This window comes from Prunus dulcis, chromosome 8 (genome assembly GCF_902201215.1).
Source record: "Prunus dulcis chromosome 8, ALMONDv2, whole genome shotgun sequence".
Lineage (NCBI taxonomy): Eukaryota > Viridiplantae > Streptophyta > Magnoliopsida > Rosales > Rosaceae > Prunus > Prunus dulcis.
In genome coordinates, this window is record NC_047657.1 from 19423751 (window position 1) to 19449641 (window position 25891).

At 37.6% G+C, this 25891-nt stretch overlaps 3 protein-coding genes and 2 long non-coding RNA genes across 8 annotated transcripts; 2 read left to right on the forward strand and 3 right to left on the reverse strand.

The window, feature by feature from the left end:
* The first annotated feature begins 362 nt into the window (after positions 1-362).
* On the forward strand, positions 363-6963 carry LOC117612229 (serine/threonine-protein phosphatase BSL1). The gene is made up of 21 exons (XM_034340997.1): positions 363-931; positions 1041-1101; positions 1255-1333; positions 1485-1564; positions 1686-1780; positions 1910-2009; positions 2099-2168; positions 2595-2696; positions 2936-3017; positions 3118-3288; positions 3760-3949; positions 4042-4243; positions 4325-4492; positions 4580-4818; positions 5044-5128; positions 5218-5316; positions 5401-5600; positions 5679-5754; positions 5984-6119; positions 6190-6329; positions 6442-6963. The coding sequence occupies exons 1-21, from the start codon at positions 727-729 to the stop codon at positions 6523-6525; spliced, it is 2664 nt and encodes an 887-aa protein (XP_034196888.1). The 5' UTR covers positions 363-726; the 3' UTR covers positions 6526-6963.
* Positions 6964-7044: 81 nt separating this feature from the next.
* LOC117612230 (SOSS complex subunit B homolog) lies at positions 7045-7740 on the reverse strand. The gene is made up of 2 exons (XM_034340998.1): positions 7676-7740; positions 7045-7555 (listed from the first exon to the last, which is right to left on the reverse strand). The coding sequence occupies exon 2, from the start codon at positions 7526-7528 to the stop codon at positions 7106-7108; it is 423 nt and encodes a 140-aa protein (XP_034196889.1). The 5' UTR covers positions 7529-7555; positions 7676-7740; the 3' UTR covers positions 7045-7105.
* Positions 7684-10440, forward strand: LOC117612231. The gene is made up of 2 exons (XR_004583320.1): positions 7684-8205; positions 10035-10440. It is a non-coding gene; the product is annotated as an uncharacterized LOC117612231 (long non-coding RNA).
* A 3179-nt stretch (positions 10441-13619) lies between these two features.
* LOC117638002 lies at positions 13620-16051 on the reverse strand. The gene is made up of 2 exons (XR_004587252.1): positions 14045-16051; positions 13620-13886 (listed from the first exon to the last, which is right to left on the reverse strand). It is a non-coding gene; the product is annotated as an uncharacterized LOC117638002 (long non-coding RNA).
* Positions 16052-17115: 1064 nt separating this feature from the next.
* LOC117636890 (nodulin homeobox) lies at positions 17116-24812 on the reverse strand. 4 transcript variants are annotated; one of them, XM_034371605.1, is made up of 18 exons: positions 24548-24812; positions 23604-23655; positions 23159-23287; positions 22903-23061; positions 22227-22310; positions 22022-22150; positions 21570-21788; positions 21038-21169; positions 20814-20909; positions 20512-20673; positions 19994-20285; positions 19772-19897; positions 19619-19688; positions 19194-19257; positions 19017-19085; positions 18097-18633; positions 17979-18013; positions 17116-17757 (listed from the first exon to the last, which is right to left on the reverse strand). In XM_034371605.1, exons 2-18 carry the CDS (start codon positions 23643-23645, stop codon positions 17211-17213), a joined length of 2892 nt encoding a protein of 963 aa, XP_034227496.1. In that variant the 5' UTR covers positions 23646-23655; positions 24548-24812; the 3' UTR covers positions 17116-17210. The 4 variants fall into 4 exon arrangements, with proteins under 4 accessions (XP_034227496.1, XP_034227497.1, XP_034227495.1 ...); XM_034371606.1 differs by having other exon boundaries at positions 18097-18480; positions 24716-24792; XM_034371604.1 differs by having other exon boundaries at positions 24716-24791.
* Between the last annotated feature and the right edge of the window lie 1079 nt (positions 24813-25891).

Below are 25891 nucleotides of genomic sequence, written 5' to 3' on the forward strand. Positions count from 1 at the left end.
TTTTATGTATAATGTTGATGAAATTGTGTCGAAAATATATGGATACAATTGATTGACAACAATGATATCGACACATTATAAATGACATTATAGATGAGATGTTATGAAAATATGTATGGATAATATATCTTTGCAGTTGACAACCAAAAATATCAATATATCAATAATTTAATGGGACGTGGAGTAGTTTTTTCTTCATTAGGACAATCTAGTTATGCTAGTGTATAAATTGCTCGTTTTTAACCTTGTTACAATGTACTTGTATTAAATATGGACAATGTGGTACAAAGACAAAATCTGACGCCGTTGACTCTGTGCAGTCGCGTAGGCTTTTATAGGTGTTATCTCACAGAGTGGAGGAGAAACAAAGGCAATGTATTTAACACCCACAAGTCTGAAACCCTTACAACCTCCCCGATTATTCAATTCAATTCTCATTTCGATTTGATACGATTAAGTAAAAACATAAATTAAAACATAGAAAAAATAGAGGGTCCGGAGCAGAAGCTCGGGCCCCAGCAGCACCACAACTTCAGCCAACAGCGATCACTAATCATCATCATCACCATTAACGGGTTTCTTTTGTTTTTTCTTTTCCCTCTAATTGAATCGATTTGTCGAAAGTAAGAGCAAGCAGGGAGGACGAAGCAGCAGATCAATCAAAGGCTTGATTGTTACTGCTGCTGCTTCTGGGTTCGGGTTTGGTTTTGATCTGGTTTGGGTTTGATGGGTTCGAAGCCATGGCTGTACCCGGCTCCGACCTATCGTACTCTCGAGACCTATTGGGATACCGACGACGACGGCCCTGGTCCACGCTGCGGCCACACCCTCACCGCCGTCGCTGCCACGAAGACCCATGGCCCACGCCTCATACTATTCGGTGGTGCCACCGCCATTGAAGGCGGCGCCGCCTCCTCCGCCCCTGGCATCAGTATCATTTCTCTCCCTCTCTCAACTTCTTCTTTTTTCGATTTTTGTATTGAAGTTGTTCCTTTTCGATTTTGCTTAATTGTGTGAGCGTTTGTTAATTCTGAATGTAGGGTTAGCGGGGGTGACCAATTCGGTTCATTCCTATGATGTTCTTACCAGGAAGTGGACTAGGTTTTTGCCATTTGTTACTTGTGAATTATGTCTCTCTTTTATCTTCCTTTTCTTTCTTTGGAAAAAAAATGAAAATCTGACCTTTATTATTAGTTGGATTGAATTGGAAGCTTACTGATCGTTCTTCTGCTGGTTGGTGTTCAAATTTTGCAGAATGAGACCTGCAGGTGAGCCACCGTCTCCCAGGGCAGCTCACGCGGCAGCTGCGGTGGGCACTATGGTTGTTTTTCAGGTAAATTAAGAAATACATTTGAGGACTGATTGGAAATTTAGAGGTTTATAATTCCGGAGGTTTTCTTTTACTGGGCTTTTAATGCTTTGAAAGTATATGGATTAACTTTTCTTACTGGGTTTAATGAGTGTTATTCCTGCTCAATGTCTAGGGTGGCATAGGTCCTGCTGGGCATTCTACAGACGATCTCTACGTGCTTGATTTAACCAACGATAAGTTTAAATGGCACAGGTGAGGATAAGTGACCTTAAATTGAGCTTATCCTACTTCAGACTTTATAGATTATTTTTTAAAATGGTGGTACGAATGGTACGAATCATATTTATTTTGGTTTTTTGTTATCTGTCTGTAGAGTGGTTGTACAAGGACAAGGACCTGGGCCTCGGTATGGCCATGTAATGGACTTAGTTGCTCAAAGATATCTTGTTACTGTCAGTGGAAACGATGGTGGGTGTATTCACTAAACCCTAAGTAATTGTTATCCGTGAGTTTCACTGTTGTCAAATGCAAGGCTTTTTTTTAGAAGCATGTGATGGTTCCTTTTATCTTTTATTAATGTTAACTTTTATTTTAAAGGAAAAAGAGTTCTTTCTGATGCATGGGCTCTGGATACTGCCCAGAAACCTTATGCATGGGCAAGGCTGAACCCAGAAGGTGACAGACCTTCTGCTAGAATGTGAGTAATATTCATATTTTGACAATTGAAAAGTTATGAAAATGCTGGTGGACTTTGTAAATACTTCATGAACCAACCTTATTTTGTAGGTATGCAACAGCCAGTGCCCGCTCAGATGGCATGTTTTTGCTTTGTGGTGGAAGAGATATTTCTGGAGCGGTATGTGGGATCTTTTCTTTCCAGATGATTTGATAAATTTCCAAATCATATGTGAAACATGGAGCAAGAAGTGATTTAGGATTGATTTGGAAAGTTAGGGGGAATCATTCACTTGCATGACATTGAAGATCATGAAGTTTACATAGAATTTTTGAGCAAACATTTCTCAATTTTATCAAACCCACTTCTGGCACTTTCCATGTGTTTCGGAGATGTCTTTTTGAATTGCAGAGGCTTTATTTCTCTAAGTAGATTTTCCTTGTAACCATGGATCTAAATTTTCAGTTTTTTTTAAATAATGAATTCGCTTTCATTTATGAAGTTACTGATAGAAATAGTTGGGTATTGTGTGTGTCAGTTGTATACTCGAGGTCTTCTGGGCTACTAGTTTATCTGATGCATTTGCTCATATCTATGCTCCCACAGCCACTAGCAGATGCTTATGGACTGCTCATGCATAGGAATGGTCAGTGGGAGTGGACCCTTGCACCTGGAGTGTCCCCTTCACCAAGGTATCAACATGCTGCGGTAAGTGATAATATATAAACCAGGAATATACTACCCTTTGTATGTTTCAGGATTATTTGATATGTGTTTTCTAAGTGTACCACTTAGGTTATGGAATATATATTTAAGTGAAGAAATCATATAATGTTCTTGGTATGAATGCATTTTGCATTTTTGTACGTACTTGGCTGCCTCTCTTCTGACTTAACTTTACCCATTGAACCTTATTTAAGCATCAAATTGACATTGTTTGCTGTCAGGTTTTTGTTGGTGCAAGATTACATGTCACAGGCGGTGCTCTTAGGGGAGGACGTGGTATAGAAGGTGAAGGAGCTATTGCAGGTAATCTTTTGGTTGTCAATTTCATCACCATGACTTATATGGTAATTTCAGTAAGTTTTCTTAATACCTTTTGTGTATGTTCTTTTTCCTTATTTGATAGTATTGGACACTGCTGCCGGAGTTTGGCTAGACAGAAATGGGCTTGTGACTTCCTCACGGACAGGAAAGGGACAGAATGACTATGATCCTCCTTTGGAGCTTATGCGTCGTTGTCGCCACGCTGCTGCATCTCTTGGTCTTCGTATATATATTTATGGAGGTCTTAAGGGAGGTAAAGACTTTAGAACATAATTGAGAATGTGAATAATGTAATGGCATAACAAACAAGAATCAAGTGTTAATTGCAAGAATGGATGTACTGATTTTTGGTTGTTAGGAGGGAATCCAAAGTGTTATTTGCAAGAATAGACCTAGTAGCTTTCCACCTTAATTATCAGAAGATTCTTGACATGAGAGATTTAGCATTGGTATCTTGGATTTAAGGGGATGTCTCCTGAAAAAAGAAGCTGGTATTAGTTAATACCGGTAATATTTCTTTAATGAAATTTTCATAGGGTTTGTTTTGCAGCTATACTACTACACTAAAAAACGTTTAAATTAAGCGAGATATTTGTATATGACCTCTGGGACCTGTCTATATTAGATTCCAATATGCACTTCTGGTGCAGCCTTCCTCTACTTATGTGGTTTTGTATATACTATATCATGTGGTAATATAATTTTTGTTTGTCTTCTTGTACAGACATCCTGCTAGATGACTTCCTGGTTGCAGAAAATTCATCATTTCAATCTGAAATTGGTTCGCCTGTTTTAACATCTGAGCGATCGCCAACTGTAACAAGTCCCAGACCGTTTCACGCAAACACAAGTACTTTTGGAACATCACCATCTTCGGATGGCGAACCTGAGAGTCCCCCATCCAGTGGTTTGAGGTATTTTTCCGTGTCCTCGTTTCCCTCTTTTCCCAAGTACTTGACTGAGCCACATGCTCATAATTTGTGCGATATGTAATCATCTTTGGCAGCATGGACAAAAATTCTATGGAGAAACTACGGGAGGCTTCTGCAGCCGAAGCTGAGGCAGCTAGTGCTGTTTGGCAAGCTGTGCAGGCAACATCTGCCACTCCTGCTGAAGAAACTTCTGTTTCGGATGATAACTCACATGTTGCAGAAACATTGTCCGATGGTAGTGACACTGAGGCAGATGTTCGCCTTCATCACCGAGCTGTATGTCTGTTGTATCAATGCCTAATTTCGGGATTTGTTTGCATCTTTAAGTGGCATATTTATAATTTTATGTTGTTGTAGGTTGTCGTTGCCAAAGAGGCTGTAGGTAACCTGGGTGGGATGGTAAGACAGTTGTCTTTGGATCAATTTGAAAATGAGAGTAGACGAATGATTCCAATGAATAACGACTTATCACATCCTAACAAAAAGTTCACCAGGCAGAAGTCTCCACAGGGCCTACATAAGAAGGCAAGCATCAATTAACATTAAATTTTTCTTTTTCTTTTTATGTTTTATTTTTTACTTCAACATTGTTTTTTGTCATTTGTTCTGCAGATTATATCTACATTGCTGAGACCTCGGAACTGGAAAGCTCCTGTGAATAGGAAGTTTTTCTTGGATTCTTATGAAGTGGGAGAACTTTGTTATGCCGCTGAGCAGATCTTTATGCAGGAGCCAACTGTTCTTCAGCTGAAAGCCCCTGTTAAAGTATTTGGCGATCTTCATGGACAGTTTGGTGATTTAATGCGCTTATTTGATGAATATGGATTTCCATCTGCTGCGGGAGACATAACGTAAGTTGAGCACTTTTTCTCATGCCATATCGGTCCATTATACTTGTGGGAAGAATTCGTTTTGCACCAGAATTGTGACTCTGATATTCACTGAAGACATCAATAGTCTAAGTTCTAAGAAGAATTTACTCCAATTCTTCGTTTCAAAATCTTTATAAGATGTTGAAGTGAGACTTGTTGTAAGGAATTTTTTTTAGGGCTGATGCTACCCTTCTGTTGTTACAGGTATATTGACTACTTGTTTTTGGGGGATTATGTTGATCGAGGACAGCACAGCTTGGAGACCATAACTTTGCTCCTTGCACTTAAGGCAAGTTCTGCTTTTAAGTAATCTAATTCATTTATAGTTGTATTCTGTCACTTCTTATATTTGACTGCATGCTCTGTTTGATTCTGCAGATTGAGTATCCTGACAATGTTCACTTAATACGTGGAAACCATGAGGCAGCTGATATCAATGCACTTTTTGGTTTTCGTATTGAATGCATTGAGCGAATGGTATGGATACTTATGCAGACTTGATAATATATTTTCTCTGAAATTTCAGAATATTAAATGTTGTAGTAACTTATGTGCATGCAGGGAGAGAATGACGGAATATGGGCATGGACACGGTTCAATCAACTTTTCAACTATCTCCCACTTGCTGCACTAATTGAAAAGAAAATTATTTGTATGCATGGAGGCATTGGAAGATCTATAACTTCAGTAGAACAGATTGAGAAGCTTGAAAGACCAATTACAATGGATGCTGGGTCTATAATCTTAATGGATCTGCTGTGGTACACTCTTGCTCAATTCATCTGTCTGTTTGCTATTGATGGTTAATGTTTATGGTCTTATGAAATCTATGTACACAGGTCTGATCCTACAGAAAACGATAGTGTAGAGGGCTTGAGACCAAATGCCAGAGGGCCTGGTCTTGTCACATTCGGGGTATGCACTTTTGGCCCTTTTTATATTTTTTTTATTCATATTTGGATGGACATGTATATTGCTTTTTACATGAATTTATTTCCCATTTCTGTTAGTGACAGTGTGTGAATACCTTAGTAATCTTGTTTCATCCGACACTCTTTCATATGGTTGCTGCTTGCTTGCATGTGCATAATTTTATGAAATGCATACTTGTGCCACCCTACCAATATGTTCTTACTACTCGCAGCCTGATCGTGTCACGGATTTTTGTAAGAGAAACAAATTACAACTTATTATAAGAGCTCATGAATGTGTTATGGATGGGTTTGAAAGATTTGCCCAGGGACAATTGATCACCCTCTTTTCTGCAACTAACTATTGTGGTAAGCAAATTTCTGGTCAGTTTCTTTCTATGTTCTGGTGTTTGCAATCTCATATGGTCTTTTCATGTAGGGACGGCAAACAATGCTGGTGCTATATTGGTTGTTGGCAGAGGCTTGGTTGTGGTTCCAAAATTAATTCATCCTTTGCCACCTCCTCTTCAGTCACCGGAGACATCTCCGGAACGGGTCATAGAGGACACATGGATGCAGGTAAGCCATTCTCTATAATGTTGTTAGTCCGTAATATGTATTATTTAATTGTTAATCTTAAAATTTGCCACCTGCCTCTTTCATACTCTTGTATCTTTCTGATGTCCTGTAGGAGCTAAACATTCAAAGACCGCCAACTCCTACACGTGGACGACCACAGCCTGATCTTGATCGGAACTCACTTGCATATATATAGGTGATAGACTTCTGTATTTTACAATTAGTGAATGTGACAATCCACATTTCGCTTGAGGCCTGATGCTTTCCCAGTTTCCACATTGAGTGGATTTGTTTTCCTCAACGCAGCGTGTTGTTTTATTTGGAAGTTAGAGTTGCAGAAGTCGAAGCCTTGTCTAGTCAGTGTACACAGCCTGAGAATGCTAGAAACTTAGATGTTAGGGACTGAATAATTACCGTTTCTCGTAATTGAGTTTGTAATATATGTACAACAACGTAGTCTTGCGGAAGAAATGTAGAAGGGTTTTTTTGTGTCTTATGCTGTAGAGATAACTTATAGGGAAGGGAAATTGGGTTGATTAGTTTTACCGTATTGTAACATAAATAATGACTTTACATTTGATTCTTTTCAAAGCATTTATTGTATTCTCTTTTGAAGAGGTGTGTTTCAGAACAAGCCCTGGTTTATACGTTTCATGATTACTATCAAATTGCTGTCCTTTGATCCAGAAATGAAAATAAAATAATTCACAACTCGTTTCGAAATCCAATAATTTAGACAAAATTGAAATTGCAAGAAGAAGAGCTTGATGATGATATTAGTATTTGGGTGGAAATATACGTGAATGTGGAGAAATTACAGCCTCCTGTATGTACTTGTGAGAGCTGTTGGGGTCAGGAACCCAACGAATCTCACTCATGTTTGGTGTCTCCACATATGCCATGGTGAACTCTCCAACCTTTTCTATTTTGCCTCTCTTGCCTGCCCTCAGCAGAAGACTGTTCCTGCTGTAAGAGAAGATCCCATTGCTCAAGTGTATGATGTCACCGGGCTCGAATGCATCGCACTCCTCCCCCCACAGCTGAAAGTGGACCGCCGCCGTCTCGTCGGCCACGAGTGCCAGGCATGTCTTGTTTTGGCCTTGTGATGAGGATGTGTTCATAGAGGCTTTGTCCAAAAGTATGAACCTTGTGTCGATGTTGTTCTGTGCTGCTGGCACTATGTCTTTGAGTGCCACCATCTCTCTGTATGTATCTTTGCTTTGTTTCTGCCAAAGAAAAAAAACCATTCAATCAATTGGCCCAACAATTTATTCAAAACAGGTAATTGATTGAATTGAAAATCGCAGAGAGAGAGAAGAGAGAGAGAGAGAGAGAATATATCTCACTAATGTTTTCGATTGATGAGTTGAGTTGTGTTGCAAGAACGGAAGCGGAGGATAAATCCGCGACTTTAAACGACATGCGTTTTATTGTGCCTCCAGAGAAAAGTCTAAAATACCCGCCACCACCACGACGATAATTTTTTCTTATTTGTTTATGTCAAGCCAGATTTGCTCAAAATAGCCACCAGGCACTCAGATCGTATCGTTGTTCATGAAAAGCAAGAGTCAATTCCTCCTAACCCTAACCCTAAAATCTCATCGATGGAGCTCGCTCGGATGTTCAGATTCAATCGGACCTTCGCTCCGACCACACCCGATCTCCAGCCCCATCACCAAGAGAGGCTGATATCAATAATGGCTTCGATTCAAGTCGATTCTCCGACCGTTAATTTTCGGTTTCGGGATCTCAATTCTTCGTTGAGAATTGGGGTCTCAATTCTTCGTTGAGAATCGGTTCTCGCTTTCGGAAAAAGATTTCGCTTATGCAAGAGAATTTTCTTACGAATCTTTACCTTCTCGATCTTCATCTGCAGGTAATATTATGCTTCCTTTTATTTAGTTATGTACCACTTGTTTCATTTTGTGAAGCGGATTAATTATCATCTGTGATGGATTATCTCAATTGATATGAGTTCTACTTTCAGAAAAAGAATAAATGGTTACGTCCATTGGTTTTTTGGATATGATATTAGCAATATAATCATTCTTAGGTTTAATTTTATGCACAAAAAAAAAGAAAAAAGAGTTTGCATCAGTATTCAGTAGGAAATACCTTCTATGACTGTTCAGATATTCAATTTTCTGTGAGTATTTTTGACTGCCTTGCATCCGTAATTACTTCTTTGTCTGCTGGTAAAATGCAATAAAGCTTGCTTGCTCATTTCAGAGTTACATAGTGTATGCCTTCTATTTCAGTTTAACTGGTTTACTTTCATTTCAGTTAGCTTCTTTTAGTTGTTGTGTTGTGATCCTTGCTTCATTTGATACCTCTTATTTTGCTATGGCTGATCTCTTGGACTTGTACCTGAATGTTTGTAAAGAGCAGTGGTTGTCCCTACAAATTTTCCTTTGGTGTTATTTAGGTTTTTGTCACATAGCTAGCACCAACTTATAGAATTTCATTGCCATGAAATACAATACATCTGGGCCTAAATTTCAATAACTTATATTTTTATTGCCATCCACCCTCTTTTTCAGGGATAATCTTGTAGTATATTTGGGAATAGAGATTTTAGTAGGAGAGGTGAATATTGAATATCCATGCTAAAATTGTTGAACGTATCTGTCTTATTTGATTCTTTAGAATATGAGAAATTTGGCTATAATAAGTTAGTTTTAATTTGATTATAGCAGTCTCAAGTAAGAGAACCGAGGCTTGCTTGACATCTCAAGGAAAGAGGGACTGGAATGTTGTGCCTTTTGATTTTTCAAGAATCAATCTAGTAAATATGATTCACGAGTTTAGGAATACTTCAGGTTGAAAGAGTGAATTGCTTTTACCTGCGTGAAATGTAATTGATTCTGTGTAGCCTCTCTCAACTTTTGTCAGGTTTCTTTGTCTTTGTGATTTGTGCATTTTAAAGACCTCATACAATCAAGCATTTGAAATTAGGCTGGACTTAAATTTATCAGCTCCAATGAATCTGTCCTATGCATCTTTTTCAGGCACCATTATTAATACCAAGCAACTGGCCTAGAAATATTAAAAGGAAGTCTTTTTCTGATGCTAAGGCCCCCGGTAATGCTGTAATACATGCATGTCAAGTGATGACTTAACAGTCTACCAGCCTTTCTTTGCTGAAAATTGGGCTCTAGTCCATTTCTTTGCACATTTTTTATGTTTTTAATACTATTGGGTTCTATTAGAAGCGCTCTCAAGAACTTTTTCATAGTCCAATCGAATTTTCAAAACAGTAAGAATAGTTATATAAATTGTACAAATATGCGACAGTGAACTTGATTAGTTTTTCTTTCTATAATGCGATGCATGCATTAGTACAGTTTAGATTGGTAGATTAGGAATTGCACTGCAATTGATTGGTTTTTATGTTTAAATAATGCCACTTCAGCTATTGATCTGCAGTCAGTATATTTTTACAAATGTAATTTATGTTTTGGCCCGAAAAAATTAAATTTTTTGTTCCGCCACTGCTTGGAAATGATGCATCCTCACGAATGAGCATATAGCGAACTTCTCAGATAGTTTTCCAGTTCTTCTTGATGTCCATCCCTGGATGCAATGGAGCTGCGGTTCCAGTTATTGTACATTTAGTTGTACTTGTTTTATCTGTTTCTTCTGTATCTTTTGCTGCTATGCTTGTGTATCTGCATTCATTTGGTGGTTGTCTTTTTTGCTTTATAGTTTGAAATGCAAAAGGGTACTTCAGGGAGGGATGCTTCGATAACCCGAAGCTCGTTGATGAGAAGGCTTGGGATCTTGAAATGATAAATGATGATGATGAAGAAAGCGACTTGGGTGAATGATATGATAACTTTTACGAAGTTGGAAGATGAGAGGATAAAATGAGAATGAAAAAAACGACTGCGATGAAGATTATGTAGGTTCGATTATGATCGGGGGGATGTTATTTGGTTTTTTTTTCTTTCCTTGGGTTCCTTTTTCACTTCATCAAATCATCCGATGCATGACAATCGAATCAAACTGGAAAAAAGAAAACAAAAAAAGTTAGCCCTTAACAACTATTTGGCCCAATTGGATTGTATGGAACGTGACATTAATAAGTTAAAATTCCAGTATTTTGACCCAATATGGGCTGATGTTCGAATAATTAAGGGAGCTTTTATAATGAGGGGCTATGTTGAGTGATTACAATAAGGGGTTTCAATCCAACAGTCCAATAATAACTTTACACTGGATCGAACAGCTATTAAGGACCCACTCATTATAACCCCTTACAAAAACCCCTCATTCTAGCCTGGCCTAATAATTAATGGGTCATCGGCAGTCTCGTTCTCTATTTAGCCATTTTCCGGATCTTGGGCCTACGTCTACACCATATATGAGCAAATTGGGTCCGCCTTGAAGTTATAGGGCTTACCTCTACCCCGTGGCTTTCAAGTGATTGAGCCGAACACTAGGCCCGTTTTGAAGTGATTGGGCCGACTTCTGGTTCTGCTTTTATATTATTGGGCGGAACTTCTGGGCTTTTGTCACGCTATGGGGATGAATTTGGGGCTTGTTTCACGTTAATTGGGCCAACTTAGGGCCTTATTGGGCCGAATTTTGGGCTGTATCATGTTATTGGGCCAACTTTTGTGGATGTTAACATTTTTGGGCCGTATTCATGTTACTGGGCCGACTTTCTGGCCTTTTTCCGTTATTGGGCCCACTTTTGGGCCTGTTTCAAATTATTGGACCGACTTTTGGGCCTGTATCATGTTATTGGGCCGACTTTTGGGCCTGTTTAACGTTATTGGGCCTATTTTTCATGTTACTGGGGCAACTTTTGGGCCTCTTTAACGTTATTGGGCCGACTTTGGGCCTGTTTAACCTTATTGGGCCTGTGGGCCGGGTGGGCCGACTTTTGGGCCAGTGTCATGTTATTGGGCCAACTTTTGTCGTTTAGTGGTCCTCATTGGGTCTATTTTGTTGTTTAGTGCTCCTTTTCTGTGCCTATTTTATCTTTTAGCGGCCCTAAAATGGTCTAGTTTAGTGGACCTCATTGGGCCTATTCTGTCTTTTAGTGTGCATTCCCTTGGGCCTATTTTGTCGTTTAGTGCTGCTTTCTGGGCCTATTTTGTCTTTTAGTGGCCCTTAAAATGGTCTAGTTTTTGTCGTTTAGTGGACCTCATTGGGCCTATTTTGTCTTTTAGTGGCCCTTAAAATGGTCTAGGTTCTGTCGTTTAGTGGACCTCATTGGGCCTATTTTGTCTTTTAGTGGCCCTTAAAATGGTCTAGGTTTTGTCTGTGCCTTCCCTTGGGCCTATTTTGTCGTTTAGTGCTCCTTTGGGCCTTTTTTGTCTTTTAGTGATCCTTTATTCAGGCCAATCTTTGTCGTTTAGCCGCCTTTATTGGGCCTAAGTGCCTTCCCCGGGCCATTTTTGGCATTTAGTGGGCCTTTATTGGGCCTATTTTGTTGTTTAGTGACTTACATGGCCTGTTTTGTCTTCTAGTGACTCTTCTTTGGGATTACTTCGTCATTCAGTGGTCCTTCGTTGGGACTACTTTGTCGTTTAGTGGCCATTCATCGGGCCCATTTTGTAGTTTATTGGCCCGCCATTGGGCATACTTACATTGTATGGGTTTTCCAGTTGGCCTTTTTGATCTTTTATGGATCATTCATTGGGCAAATTTTGTCTTTGATGGGCCTTCGTCCTATTTGGACATTTATAATAAATCTTAAACTTGACGACGCCCAATTCAGTATTGCGGGTCGGAAGTATATCCAAGTAAAAACTACAATCCGCAGCACTCAAATAAAAGAATTGATATTATACAGACTTGTTTTGATTGAAATTAGATCAAATTAGTCAAAAAAACAAAAGGGAAATTTGAGGCGAACCTGGGGGAAAAAAAAAACAGTTAAACAATTAATAAAATAATATCAAGACTCAAAAGTTGAGACAAAATTAAACAACTAGAACCATCAGAAATAATAACAATTGGAATAAACACTGAAATAAACCAGATGGTCAGTGTGCAAAATAATAAGTTGAACCGCAGCAGAACTACTGAATGTGCAAGTGTACGACACAACAAACATAAGAAAGTCGCACTAACGAACTAACTGACAAAAAAATTCATTGCATGTCTCTAGAAGAAACATCAATCCTCAAAAATTACCTACAAAATAAAAGGCTGGCATTTCAGGAACGATAATGTCTTTAAAATGTGGACAAACTTGAAAGGTAGTAATATAAAAGCATATAAAAAAACCATAGAATAAAAAAATTAAAGTTAAAATGCAACAAGTGGGAATGATAGGAAGAACAGTTTGTTATGTCAATAACAAAAAATACATAGAACAACAGGTTCTTTTGTTTAAAATGCAAGATGCTGCAACTCATAGGAAGAACGTTTGGTGTGGGATAACCACTGAATGTTAAAGATCGCAAACCAGAACACAACATCCTGAAGAAACATTTTAAAATACTCTATTACTACATTTGTACATTCATAACTTCATTTTAAACACCATTTTACTACCAAAAAGAATACCTGCCAATACACGGAAAACAATTAAAACAGAAATTATATATGTTTTATATCTTCCAGCTTGTACACAATCCAAAGGTATTGTCAATAGATAACAAAATATGAATGATAAACAACTTCAATGAGAAATTATATCAAATTAAGATTGATATGTACCAACTACAACTAGGAAATATAACAGAACACCAGAGACAGAGAGAGAGTGAATAGACTTCTAAATTTATAACTGCCAATCTATCCTCCGTATATATTTGACAATGTGGGCAGATAAATTTTAGTTCTACGAAATTTACTGCTTCAAATTTTATTTCCATGGTAATAACCTATGAACATTGCTTGGGTGCATAGATGCAAAAGCAAATACTGAGAACTTCTGAGACTCCTTGCATTCTCATCCTAACTTGAAAAGTTCAGAAGCTCAGATTACTGACATTGACTAGAACATTGTGTGCGACAATATTTGAATAATGCACTAACCCATTTGTGATTTTTCACGTTCTAATGTCTTCCAACTCATGTTACATTGAAAGTTAGAGAAACCCCATCATCCGATGTTCTCTTTTGGTCAGAACATCAAGTTGCCGAACAGTCTAATTATGCATGGTTATTAGACCATCCGATATTGCTACAAATGATTACTTTCTAAATTCACCACGCCACCATGTATCACTGATGTAATGTCACAATGTTCCTGATTCCATATGTGAGATACCGTCCCCCACTCACTCATATCAGAATACATCATTCAACAAAAATATGCTATTTCAAAGAGCTCCCATAATGTGTGTCAATTTTGTTTTTGTCAGATATATCGTTCAAGTTTTCAACAATACTATGCTATTTGCCTCTGGAAACTTATTTTTGTTCATTTTGTTTCCATTTAAAAACAAAAAATGAAATTTTACAAAAGAAAAACATACATCCACATGCTTGAATGAGTAAGGAGTAAAACCTTAAAGATATGGAAGGCCCGCTGTCAGTGCCTCTATCAGTCCACATCGCACCCTATCGCATCTTGAGCAAGCAGACAGGGAGTACCTGGAATGGAAACAAACAGCGAACGCATTAATGCATTGAATTAAAGACCGACCTACTAATTAATTCCTCAGGCATGTCGCTCTATCAAATAAAAAACAATGATCTCAGTAAACCCTAAATTTCAAAATCAACTTTGACGGGTCCTGGAAATCCCATACCTAGCCCCATCAGATCTCTGGTCTTGGTGTTAATTACTACGCGATTTCAACGGTGAGCTCTTGAACGGATCCGATCGTGGATCAATGGCGGTCATCGAGGCGTTAAATCTCGCAAAACAAGAATCGCATTGGAGGAGCTTTTCTTCATGCCTCGTCGTCTCTCTCTTTCTTCACGCTCATGTCTCTGATCTACAGCGAAGGCTCCGATCACAGAGACAATGCCATTGTTAGGGTTTCCAGACCTTCTCTGTGTTTCACATCTCTCATTTTCTCAGATCTGCTCTCACTCGCGTTTGGGACTCTGAGGGCCCGAGGGTTAAGGTTTTATCATTTGCGAGATCAGGCGCCTTTTAAGATAAGAAGGTTTTCTTCTTCATACGATGTCGTTTCCTTTTGTATTATAATTTAGAATTTATAGAGTTAGTGGACTGGACTGGTTTGCTTAATTGCCTCGACCCTGGACTTGGCCGCGTGTCCTCACTTTCAATTCCCCTTGGCCCATTCCTTCCTTTTTTATTTTTATTTTTTATTTTTTTGGGGGGTGATCGATCACTGCAGAACATTGATTAGTATGGTTCGTTATTCGTCTTTTTATGCCTGGTGACAACTTGGTCTCCTGTAAGTAGATTTATGGGCCAAAAAAATCCAATTCTGAAGGCGAGAGAGATTCAAGAAACCAGAAGCAAATATAAACTGCAGTCCTAAACCTTAAAGTTACAAAAACGAAACATATAGGGCATATCCACTATCCACGTTTATTATGTTTTCACAGGGTTTCTAATTAAACATATAATTAGAACTTCTATACACCATTATTAGGATGGAAATTTCTGGATGCAAATGATTAAACAACCCTTCTATTTCGAGGTTGCCTAACTCATAATCCGAGAAACGCAAACCTTTTATTCTGTGTAGCTAGCTACCTATATTTATCCAATTCCCATAGGAGAAAAAGAAAAGAGAAGAAAAACAGAAAGTTTACATTTGCAATAATCCAGTTAAAACATTGAAATAGCATTTTACTTCGTATTGTCAACTCCATCTAAAGAAACACAAGCAATGAACTTCCATCAACGGAACTCTAATTTGCCCTAAAATCATATCCAACCTAGTAACTGTTATTGGAAACATGAATCTTCTACATGGTTTGGTCAGTGCATCTCTACATGTGTGTGTAATTTACTGTATGCTGTGAAGATGTAACAGACGGAAAGTACAGATAACAAATAATACATGTATAGCAGCACGACAAAATTATGTGACAACGGAAAAATACACAAAACATCAGGAAGGAAAAAGAACAACAAACAATAAATTCTAAAAATAAATAAAACCCAAAGTCATCAAACCCTATAAATAATTAAGTTTTATAACAATTTAACAAACCTGCAGCATAGGTTCTAAAGGTTTCTATAGCATCAATAGTGGCTAACATAAGTTGAAAAAAGGTAACCCCAAAGGCAAGATTTTCACCTTTTTTTGTGACAACCATACTAGAAACTCCACGTATGCTCTGTGTGATTTACTCAAATTGCTACCAGCTTAAGAACTAGAGGGAACTAAAGTAACAAGACTAATTGATGCACACAATAAATTTGGTGCATCTGAGTTTTATTGCTGGTATGCATAACCTAGGAATTAATGTCGCTGAGCTTTAGTTCCTTCCTAACCAGAAATGGGAAAGGATCAACCTGAAATTTCAGTTTCTAAGCTGTTGCCATAAAGATAGGCATACATAGAAAGCAATTCAGCTCATAATAGACAAACCTACATCGCCTTAATTTTCAATTCCAACAGAAGATGTTCAACAACCACCTACAAATGGCGTGCTGCTTAAATTCAGGCAACAACTATCTTTAAAGTCTCTCAACGTATTGTATTGGCATATGATTTGCATCCAAAATGCAAATCCCAAGAAATAAAAAAAGAAAAATCCAAACGCACAGTAAAAATAGAAAGATCGCTAAAATGAAATGCAACTAGATCTCAAAAGTGGATTCAAAGAGCACTAAAATAAATGCAAGTAATGAGGTTAGAAAGATGTAGGGCCAACCTGACGAGTGCACGTAAGATAGCAAGAGACTTGCGGAAGCTCAAAACCTAATGTGAGACGAATCAAGGTCTCTTCGGAGCCGAAGCTCATCCGATGGTGCGAAGACGACGAACGAATCGGCGAGCAGATTCGACGACGAACGAATCGGCGAGCAGATTCGACGACGAACGAATCGGCGAGCAGATTCGACGACGAACGAATCGGCCATCAGATTCGACGATGAACGAATTCGCCAGCAGATTCTTCGTCTTCTACATCTTCGGATTAGGGTTAAGGTTTGGGATTCTGTTGATGAAGAAGACGAAGAATGAAGAACAATACGTCGAATGAGGGAGAGGACCGAGCTCCATGTTACAGTGATGGGGTAGGGAAGGGTAGGTCTAGGGTTTGAGAGATGGTCGCGCTTGTTCCGATTCGCTCTGTCAATTCTTCGACCTCAACCAAGCGGGTGTTACAATACAAAGCGATGTTTCGTTACTTCTTTGGCGCGATTTTATGTTTGGGGATATTCCTTGCTTATTCATCTTAACCGTTCATGTCCTTTAAAAGATCTGACGGCTGATAATATATTAATGATGGTGTAGAATAACCTGACTTTTGATAAATTTGTTCGTACATATTTCGGATATCAAATTTCAAAGTTAATACGAGTTAAGTTTTCAGTCATCCATATATGATTTGACATGTAATAACACGTCTTTTTTTTAAGGATGACTAGGAATATTTATAATCCGATTTGGATTTTAATTCTTCAATTTTCAAAATAGATTTTGTCGTCCTTCAATTTTCAAAATAGCTTTTATTTTTCTGGAGCCCGCCTTCCTTTCCACGAAAATGAAATCATTTTGACAACGTTATTCCTAGTAAATTACCTAAAACCAACTTTGCATTTAGATGATGACAGAACAACTCGATATTTAACATTCCGCAAAGTTAGAAAGCTGTGTGTAATAATGTATATGGAAAATTCCAAACTCTGTTTATCAAAAGAAAAAAAAAAAAAAAGGGAAAAGAGGTCTAAGTAATTACAATGATTACACGTTTACATCTTGCAGGTAACGAAACGACTTGTAGTTCTACAGAGGCCGAAGCCGAGGCCGTTTAACCTGTGGCTTACAGTGCTCGTTTAGGACGCAATGTGAAAGTCATGTTTGAATCCCATAACACTCTCATTACGCCAATCTTTGTTTCAGCCTCCTCAAATGAGACACCTGTGGCTACAGACGGGTGCGGAAGCCTCGTTGCTCTTCTAGCTTTTAGGTCTTTAACATCCACAACGTATGCCCTCAACTCCTCCAAGTTTCTTCCATACCATTGGCCACGCACCTGAAACACCTTTCCTCTCCCAATCTCCTCTCCATTTGCACCCATGAGGCCGATAGAGTCGCCTTGCTTGCACAGATCAAATTCTGCAGGACCACGGGGGGCAGCGGCTTCTGCCACGTTAGTCTCAGAGATCTCCCTGATACCGGTTCTCAACATGATTTGAGGATCTCTCCTCACATTTAGTTGGCTGGAAGCATCACCACCAGGGGTATCAGGTGAGTTGTTGGACCTTAGTCCTCGCCCACCTTGCTTGTCTTGCAACGCATTGTCAGCCTCAGGTGCTGGACGAACATCCTTAGCTGTGCGGGCTAGCCTGGCTTTTCGATTGTTTAACCTGCGGAGACACCAAAACATGATGTTTTCATAACAAGCAACCATCCAAATATTCACGGCAGTAGGATAGTGATTGGTGCGGTGCGAAAATATCTTGCACATAAACATTGTGCTGTGTCCAAAAAAACAAATGCAGTTAATAAAACAAGTCATATTGATTACTAAAAGTAATTTCAAACGCCTTGCAGAAAATGAACACAGGAAAATATAAGGATGACTTACCAATTTTTAAGCTGTGGACATGTAACCTCGGAACCCTGGATAACACAATGGTTAACTTATGTTAAATTTAAAATTTAAAATAAAAACACTCAATAAAAAGTTAGAAGCATTGACATACATGAAAACTTAATTTCTCAGCCCATGATTGTATTGAGGCTGCATTTCGCTGCATATCAGGTTCATCTAATAGGGCTCTCTCAATAAGTTCCACCTGTGTATCATTCATTATTGTTCGTTTCCGTTTCCTTCGCTGCTTTTCCTCACACTGAACAGTTTCAACCTTTTCATCCTCTGCGGTTCCTCCATATCCACTTTCTTTTATGTGTGCACTCGGCTTTGGGAATTCACTGTTTTCCATCTGATCTACAGCATTTTTCCCTCTTGTTGAGCTTGTGTCTGAACCACTGGTTTCAACATTATGAGCATCTAGGTCGATGGCTCCAAAACGTCCAGATGCACTCCCACCAGATATACCTTTGTCTTCCCTCATTACATCATTCCCCTGATCCATATGCACACTGTTTGCATCAACTTGGTCCACGTCTTGAAAAGCAGAATTCTCAGACATTTCCTCTAGATTACCACTTCTATTATTAAGATTAGGAGGTTGTTTACTCAATAAAGGTGGCGAGCATCCTCCAGTACTCTGAGCCTCCTACCAGGAATCAAAGTTTACTCTCAGGTCAGTATGTTGAGAAATAACTACATCACCATTAGCAAACTCAATTGGGCGCCCATTTGAGGATTGGCTCATTTATTCCACTTGAAGATCGAAGACAGCAGTTATTCAATCTAAGGTATATTTAATTACTAATTCGAAAAATCTCACTCAGTTTGTCTCCCAATGGCTATGAGTCTCACGTTCAAGTTTAATACTCCTACAGTTGGTTTCAAATAATTGTGTGTGAAGCTTGTCATACCAAAGAACAATTTAAAAGCACGTCAACTCAATAATGTGATCATTGGTCTAAGTAGATTGAACAACCAGCATTTTCAGGCCACCCAGAAGATGGGGAAAAAAAACTATCAAACATTTACCTGATGATGATCACTGATGTTGAGTTTAGCAAATTTATCCCTATATATTGACTCCTCGTGTTTCTTCTCCTGCCAGCATCATTATTGAAAACATTCAAACACATATGCAAGGGGTGGGGCAGGAAGGAATCAAACAAAATGGCAAAATTCATTTCTAGAAAATTAGTGTTTTACTACCTGAACTCGGTTTTCTTCAAATTCAGTCGAAGTGATCAATGCTTGTAATTGCTTAGAGAAAACCCTGAAAAGAAAGTATGAATAAATAAAAAGTGATACTACAAGGCTGGTGTACTGAAGTATGTAGTTGATAAATAAACCATATACTAATCTCTATACATACACATACAAATACATATAAGTAAAAACAAGCTTTGGTCGTCATCAGATTTAGCTGAAGAGCATTATTTCAGATGTTAATAAAAATTCTAAACATTGTAGCATTTATTAAGCAAATTCCATGTAAAGCCCATTCTACAACTTTGAAGTCCCATTTCCAGCTCTGGATGTGGACACCTTAACATGGGTGAGGCTAAATTCTAAAAACTAAGCATTAATAATAACTACAAAAACTATGAAAGAAGAAGCATGGTTGACAGTATTACCTTAGGAGCTGTACGTCCTCCTCATTCAAAAAATTAGGAATTAATGATTCTGCATGACTTAGCAACGAGCCTGCATGTGCAACTTACTTGTAAGGAAGGGAGTAACTTCTACAATTAAGTTTTACAAAAAGATTCATTGGGGGTGATAATTACGTAGATTTCTGCAAACAGTCGCAGGTTTCGGAGTATCAGAAGCAAAGGAAAATCCAGGCAACGAGTTAGATAGATCCATTTGCAAGCACTCCAGAAACTTGTTAACAAAAAGGTTCCTCTCCTGTTCTGTAAATTAAAACAGAGAATTTCACTGATAAGACACAAAACAATGACATGTGCTAATTGAAGTAGTTACGAAAATTCACAAAATCAAGAACAAACCTTCACAGATAGTGGGAATAAAACAATGGAGATTTGCAATTATTTTCACAAATAATGCTGTTCTCTGATGTGAGTAGGAAGCCTGGGTCACACTAATGGGAGTAACAGTACATTCTAAAGTTGGTGAATTTTGTAGGTCAATTGATGAAAATACATCCAAAACCCACCCAGCTGTTGCAAATGAATCATACTCAATACTGCCATCTTCTTCCTTTTCAGGGTGTTCAGAAGAACACCAACTGGTTAAAAAATCTCCATGAGGGAGCGAAAATATTGCAGTCAGCACTTTAGTCTGGAGGGACATACAAAAGACACAGTCACAAATTTTTTCACGATCAGAACACATGATGCACGCACACTAGATGCATCAAAATCACATGTGGATAATGTAAATGATTTCTAATGAAAAGGGAAATTATAGATTCTCTCATCTTTGAGAATATCAAAGCACAATGATGGTCTGAAAAAGGAGGATAACAAAATTAAACGCAGACAAGAGAGTGATGATTATAGCTTACAAAATATACTGTAATGTAAGATCTAAAATTTGAATCATCGGAAAATATATCAGCTAGGCGCATTGCATTGAGTTGCAAAAGCCCCATTGGGTAACTTCTATCAGAACAGGCAGCAAAACATTTGGGATCTTTGCCAATAGCAGTCTTCAATAACTCAAGAATCTGCATCATCACAAATAAATTAACAGCAAGCAGCTTGACAGTTAAAACAGGTTCTGTACAAAGAAGAGAACATCAATAATAAAAATGGGCTGATAAAAACCAGCATTCCTGACAGTTCATAAGATGGAAAAAAAGCTAACCTCCAATGCGACTGACTTTGCCAAATCCAGGCTTCCTGGCGAGTTGGCAACTTCGTCCAGGTAAGAAATGCTGTCTGCTTCACTCAGATTCAACAGCTGCAACAAGGAAAGCAGTGACTGGACACTGAGGTTTTTGCACATGGGTATACAATAAGCTGTACTAGATTCTAAAGCAGTTGAACATCCCAAGGAAATTTAAAAGTAGTTTCATCACTAGGACTCACAATTGAAAGTATTCTAGCTTTCAGCCTAGATACAGCAGCCACAACTCTAGCAGATGCTGCAAATTGAGGCACGGCGTTTAGCTTCAAGATGGCTTGAGCCAAAAATAGAACACCACCCTTTCCAGATAATTCCTGTACAGTACCAAAAACAGATGACTGACTTAAATGACAAAAACTGTGATATCATTGGGTGTTTAACAAAATAACATAAAGAACATGTCCTTAGCTTTACAAGAGCACATTCAAGATTGCCTTCCATGAACTTCCTGCTCGTGAACATTGTCTCACTATTGCAATATTAAATTCTCCCTCCCTCTAAGTTCCTGTCCTAACTAGTTTACTGCATACAAGTGCAGTTAGAGAGTATCTAGTATCTGCCCAGGAAACTTCTGCTTTCAGTTTGACCAAACCCATCTCTTCTTTCACTTGTTTTTTCCCTTTAAATTACAAACTTACAGATAACAGAAATAAGACATATCTGGCATAATATTTACTCCAAACTTAAAGAATGGGAGAGATCTTGTTTGGAAACCTTATTCCTGAGTAACCGTTCCCGAAACAATTTTTGCTGGCACATCAATTGAAGAAACTGTAAAGAGGCTTCGCATTGCTGGCATAGAGAGTGCACTATTTGTTCGGTAGTCAAACTTGATTTTGTACAGAACTCATCATGTTGAGCTGACAGCTTGATATTCAGAAACTTAATGGAAACACAAACTGCTCCAAAAGCTGCATCCATAAATATGTCAACCTGTAACAGAGAAGTTTTACAATGAGTACATGCATCAATGTGTCAGCACGAGGATAACCGGAAAAATATGTATGACAATCACAAGCGTACCATCACAAACACAAAACAAAAGAAGCAGAAAACTGCATAACAATCCCATGAACATGAAAACATATGGCTATAAGAAGAGCTTGCTAGAGGTTTCAATTTTCTATGAATAGCAGCTTAAAAGAATCATTTTGGGGTAATAATACCTTAGGATGTGCAAGCAATACTTGAACAAGATCTTGCCATTGCGAAGATATACAACCTGTTAGTAGATGTAGACTGCACGCAACCAGTGCAGAATACATCAGGGGTGCCCCACCAAAACTGTGATTTTTCTGCATCATGAAAGCAAATCTCAGTGGAGAAAAAGAGAAAAGCGAATAGATCTTAGAGGAAAGGATTAAGGACAACCTGTTCATAACCACCAAAAATGATTAGTATATAAAACACCAGGTCAAGCAGCTGTTCTGACACTTTTACATCATCTAGCAGAACCTGTAACCATAAAAGATATAGTGGCTCATTTTCATATTCTATTTCCACAAGAATTTTATAATGGTTTGGAAAAGAGCAATGAAGTAATCAGAGTTGAAAAGAATTCTATTAACAAGCACACTGACTGGTATGACAGTATAAAAATTTAGGCAACTAGCCAAAAAACTATTGACGTCAGTGTATCTCCATTAAGAATAAAGATCCCAAGTTCAATAACCAATTTTCAAACACCTATCCCAAATAAGAAGGAAAACCTCGACAAGATTCATTACAATCAAGAAAGACCCTAGTACTCAAAATGAAAAGTAAAAACATCTCTGTTTCATTTATAATCAGAGAAGCTACTGGGAATCCTCTATACACCCTTACACTAACTTTTTAAATTAATTATCAGCAGCAATATTGTATAAAGAAAAGAGCAAAGACATAACAAATTCACCTAATACTACAGATCATATGAAGTTTCAAGTCTCACGTCAAAATTGAATAATCATGCATCTACATAATTTTTTTATTGTGATCACAAGAAAAGGCACGCAAACAATAAAACAAAAAGAAAATTAAACTTGGACTGAAAATGATTATAAGCAACCTGTTCAAGTTTGGCATGTCGAGGTGCTAAATCACACAAGGAGTGCAAGAGCCTAATGCCGCATGATAGGTATCTGAACAGAGCTTCGTCTCTGTCAGAAGACATAAGCACTGCAATAAGGTGCAGAGGAAGAAAGCCTGCAAGCTTTTCTGCATCGATCTGAAACATAACGCCATTTTAGAAATGACATATCCACAAAAAGGTAAGGTATCAAAAGAAGAATATGGCATTTCTAACAGTGAGGATGATTTCTGACCTTTTTCAATATTGATCCTTTTTCAGTAACATAGTGAATAGTAAAATTATCAGATTCCTTCAGTAATTTATTAAGTTCCTGAGAGTTAAGCCCATGTAACTCCTTCACCGCTGAAACTAAGTCAATAACCTGTTCACACAAATAAATTAAAACTTATTCATGCTAACAGACTGAATTTATTAAACTAATTGGTTGTCTAATAAGCAAATTTGGGTCCTCTCCATTTCTTGGCTATCCTTGCTTCTTAATTGTAGTGGTCCATTAGAACTCATCTTTCTCAGGGGTTAATAATAAAACTCAAAAATCCATTAGAACTCTTGGATTTCATATAGACCACTTGGACTAAAAAGCAAGGATAGACGAGACAAAGAGAAAATTTGGATCCCTAATGAACCCAATAACTAAAGTAATCATACAGTCAACTTTTGGTTGTTCAGGATCTTACTTGTGCACCACTACATGACGGCTCTTCCTTAGCATGTCTCATTCTACAAAACCTACGCCAAAACAAAAAAAACAAAAAAACTTTGACATAATGAGGATAAATATAAGATCATTCATGCTCACAGGAGTAAAATCCTACTGATGCATCTTTCAAGAATCCATCAGATTTATGTTAGTAGTGCTGTTTCAAGAATCCATAAAATTCATCAACAATACAACTGTTGGGGAGGGAGTGAGAGATTTTTAAGGCACATAGAGAAAATAAATTTCAGAAATTTCCCTAATGAATCTTGAAATGACAACACAAAGAAGAAGATGATGGGGAAGAAACATTTTTTTGTCTCAAATATCAATGTCGACAGAAGTATTAAGGATCTAGACGCATTCAGACAAACAAAAAATCTGTACATATGAAAATATCAACATATCGGGAGATATTAGACTGAAAATTATGCAAGTTTAAATGAGATGCAAAAAACATTGTGTTTGCTTCTTAATACGAAACTACTGGATAAATATGCAGGTAGTCATCGATAATTAATACCATAGACTGTAGGGGAGTTTCTTTCTTTCAAATAGAAGCTTGAACGAACTTCAAATGGAAAAGAGTAGGGGAATTGTAAGGAACGTTACTTGCGTAGAGAGAGTTGAAATTTTTTTTTAATTTAAATTTTTTATTCCGACAGTGAAATTATGCGAAATATACACTTATGATGACAACTTCGATATGCAGAAAAATAAAAATCTTTTTCAAACACCCACATCAGAAAACCCTAGGATTAGAGCAAGCAAAGTGAATTGAACGTTAAAACCCTACAAATGCATACACTTTCAGATAGAGAAAAAAGAAAAGAAAAAATCACAGCGCAAGTAAATGAAAACAGACAAAGCTTGAATACAACTAGCTGCAGAGTATAATAACGTAAATTGAGACAGAAAATTGACCTGGGAGTTGCAGCGACGACGAGATTCAAGTTTCAAACTTTTTGAAAGAAAGAGAAGATAAAACAGGAAAAATGCAAGAGGGAGATTCGCGGGTTTTTATTGGGTGGAGTGAATGATTTGGAGAAGTGTAAATATGTAATGATTTGAGGAACGGGGATTGAGACTTACATTTATATACGCTCTTTTTTAGTTGTTGCCGTTTTCTAATTTTGGTGTTTTGGTTGTGGTGTTGTGTCTCAAGTCTCAATTTGTATGATTGCTGATAATGACTAGCATGAGATATGGTTATCCTCCTATTCATTCGACTTCTTGGTCCCTCAGCTTTACAAGAGAAGATAATTACTGACTTAAAAAAAAAAAGAGTTTTATTTACAAAAACTCAGCGTGTACGATGAATATGTTAAATTTCATAGGGAGGATATTATATGTTATATTAGCAGTGGAATCATTTACAAACTTCCAACTTAATTATTTACAATTTTTAGGCATCAGTGATATTAGTATTGGAATAATTTATTATATATTTTATTTTATTTTATTTAGTAAAGTTTTTGATATGAGACTTATATTCTTTAACACGCACTTTCACATGAGATCAACATGTAGTGGGCCACATGTGGAGCCAAGTTCACATCGGAGTCAAACATTCAAGTCCAACACATGAACGCCACGTATTGATAAAGGGTAATGGTAAAGACTTAGTCAATCAACCCGCTCTAATACCATGTTAAATTTCAAACGGACGGGTTAGCGGCCCACTACTAGCAACATCTATATTGTCCCCAACTTAACCACATATGAAGCCCAGTAAGTATGAAGTTTTATCACAAAAAGCCTCGGTGATATTAGTAGTGGAACTTATAATCTTCCTTCAACATAATATAAGCATTTATGCATATATAAAAAATACACGTACATAAAGAAAATGTACAAATAAAGAATACGCGCACATATAAAGAATGTGCATATCATATCATACGCATTTGAGAAGACGCGACACATATAAAGAAATGTGCATATCTTAATCATATCATCCACGTGTAAGACTTAAGACTTCGCTCATAAGGATCTTATGGTTAAATTCTCTTATAAACAATTCTTTGTACGCATGAATTATATTAATCGTAATCAATGATCTAATGGTTACGTTCTTGTAACATCTGTAACTAAGTAAGAACTTACTTTTATAAATGTAAAATTTGCATAAGCATAAGAGATTTTAGCAATTAGATCACTTGAGTGGCAATGAACCATTACATTCTCACATGCGCAAATTAGCTGCATGGAATAATTTTCAATCGCCTAATAACATCTCTAAAGACAGATTTATTTTCATACGATAGT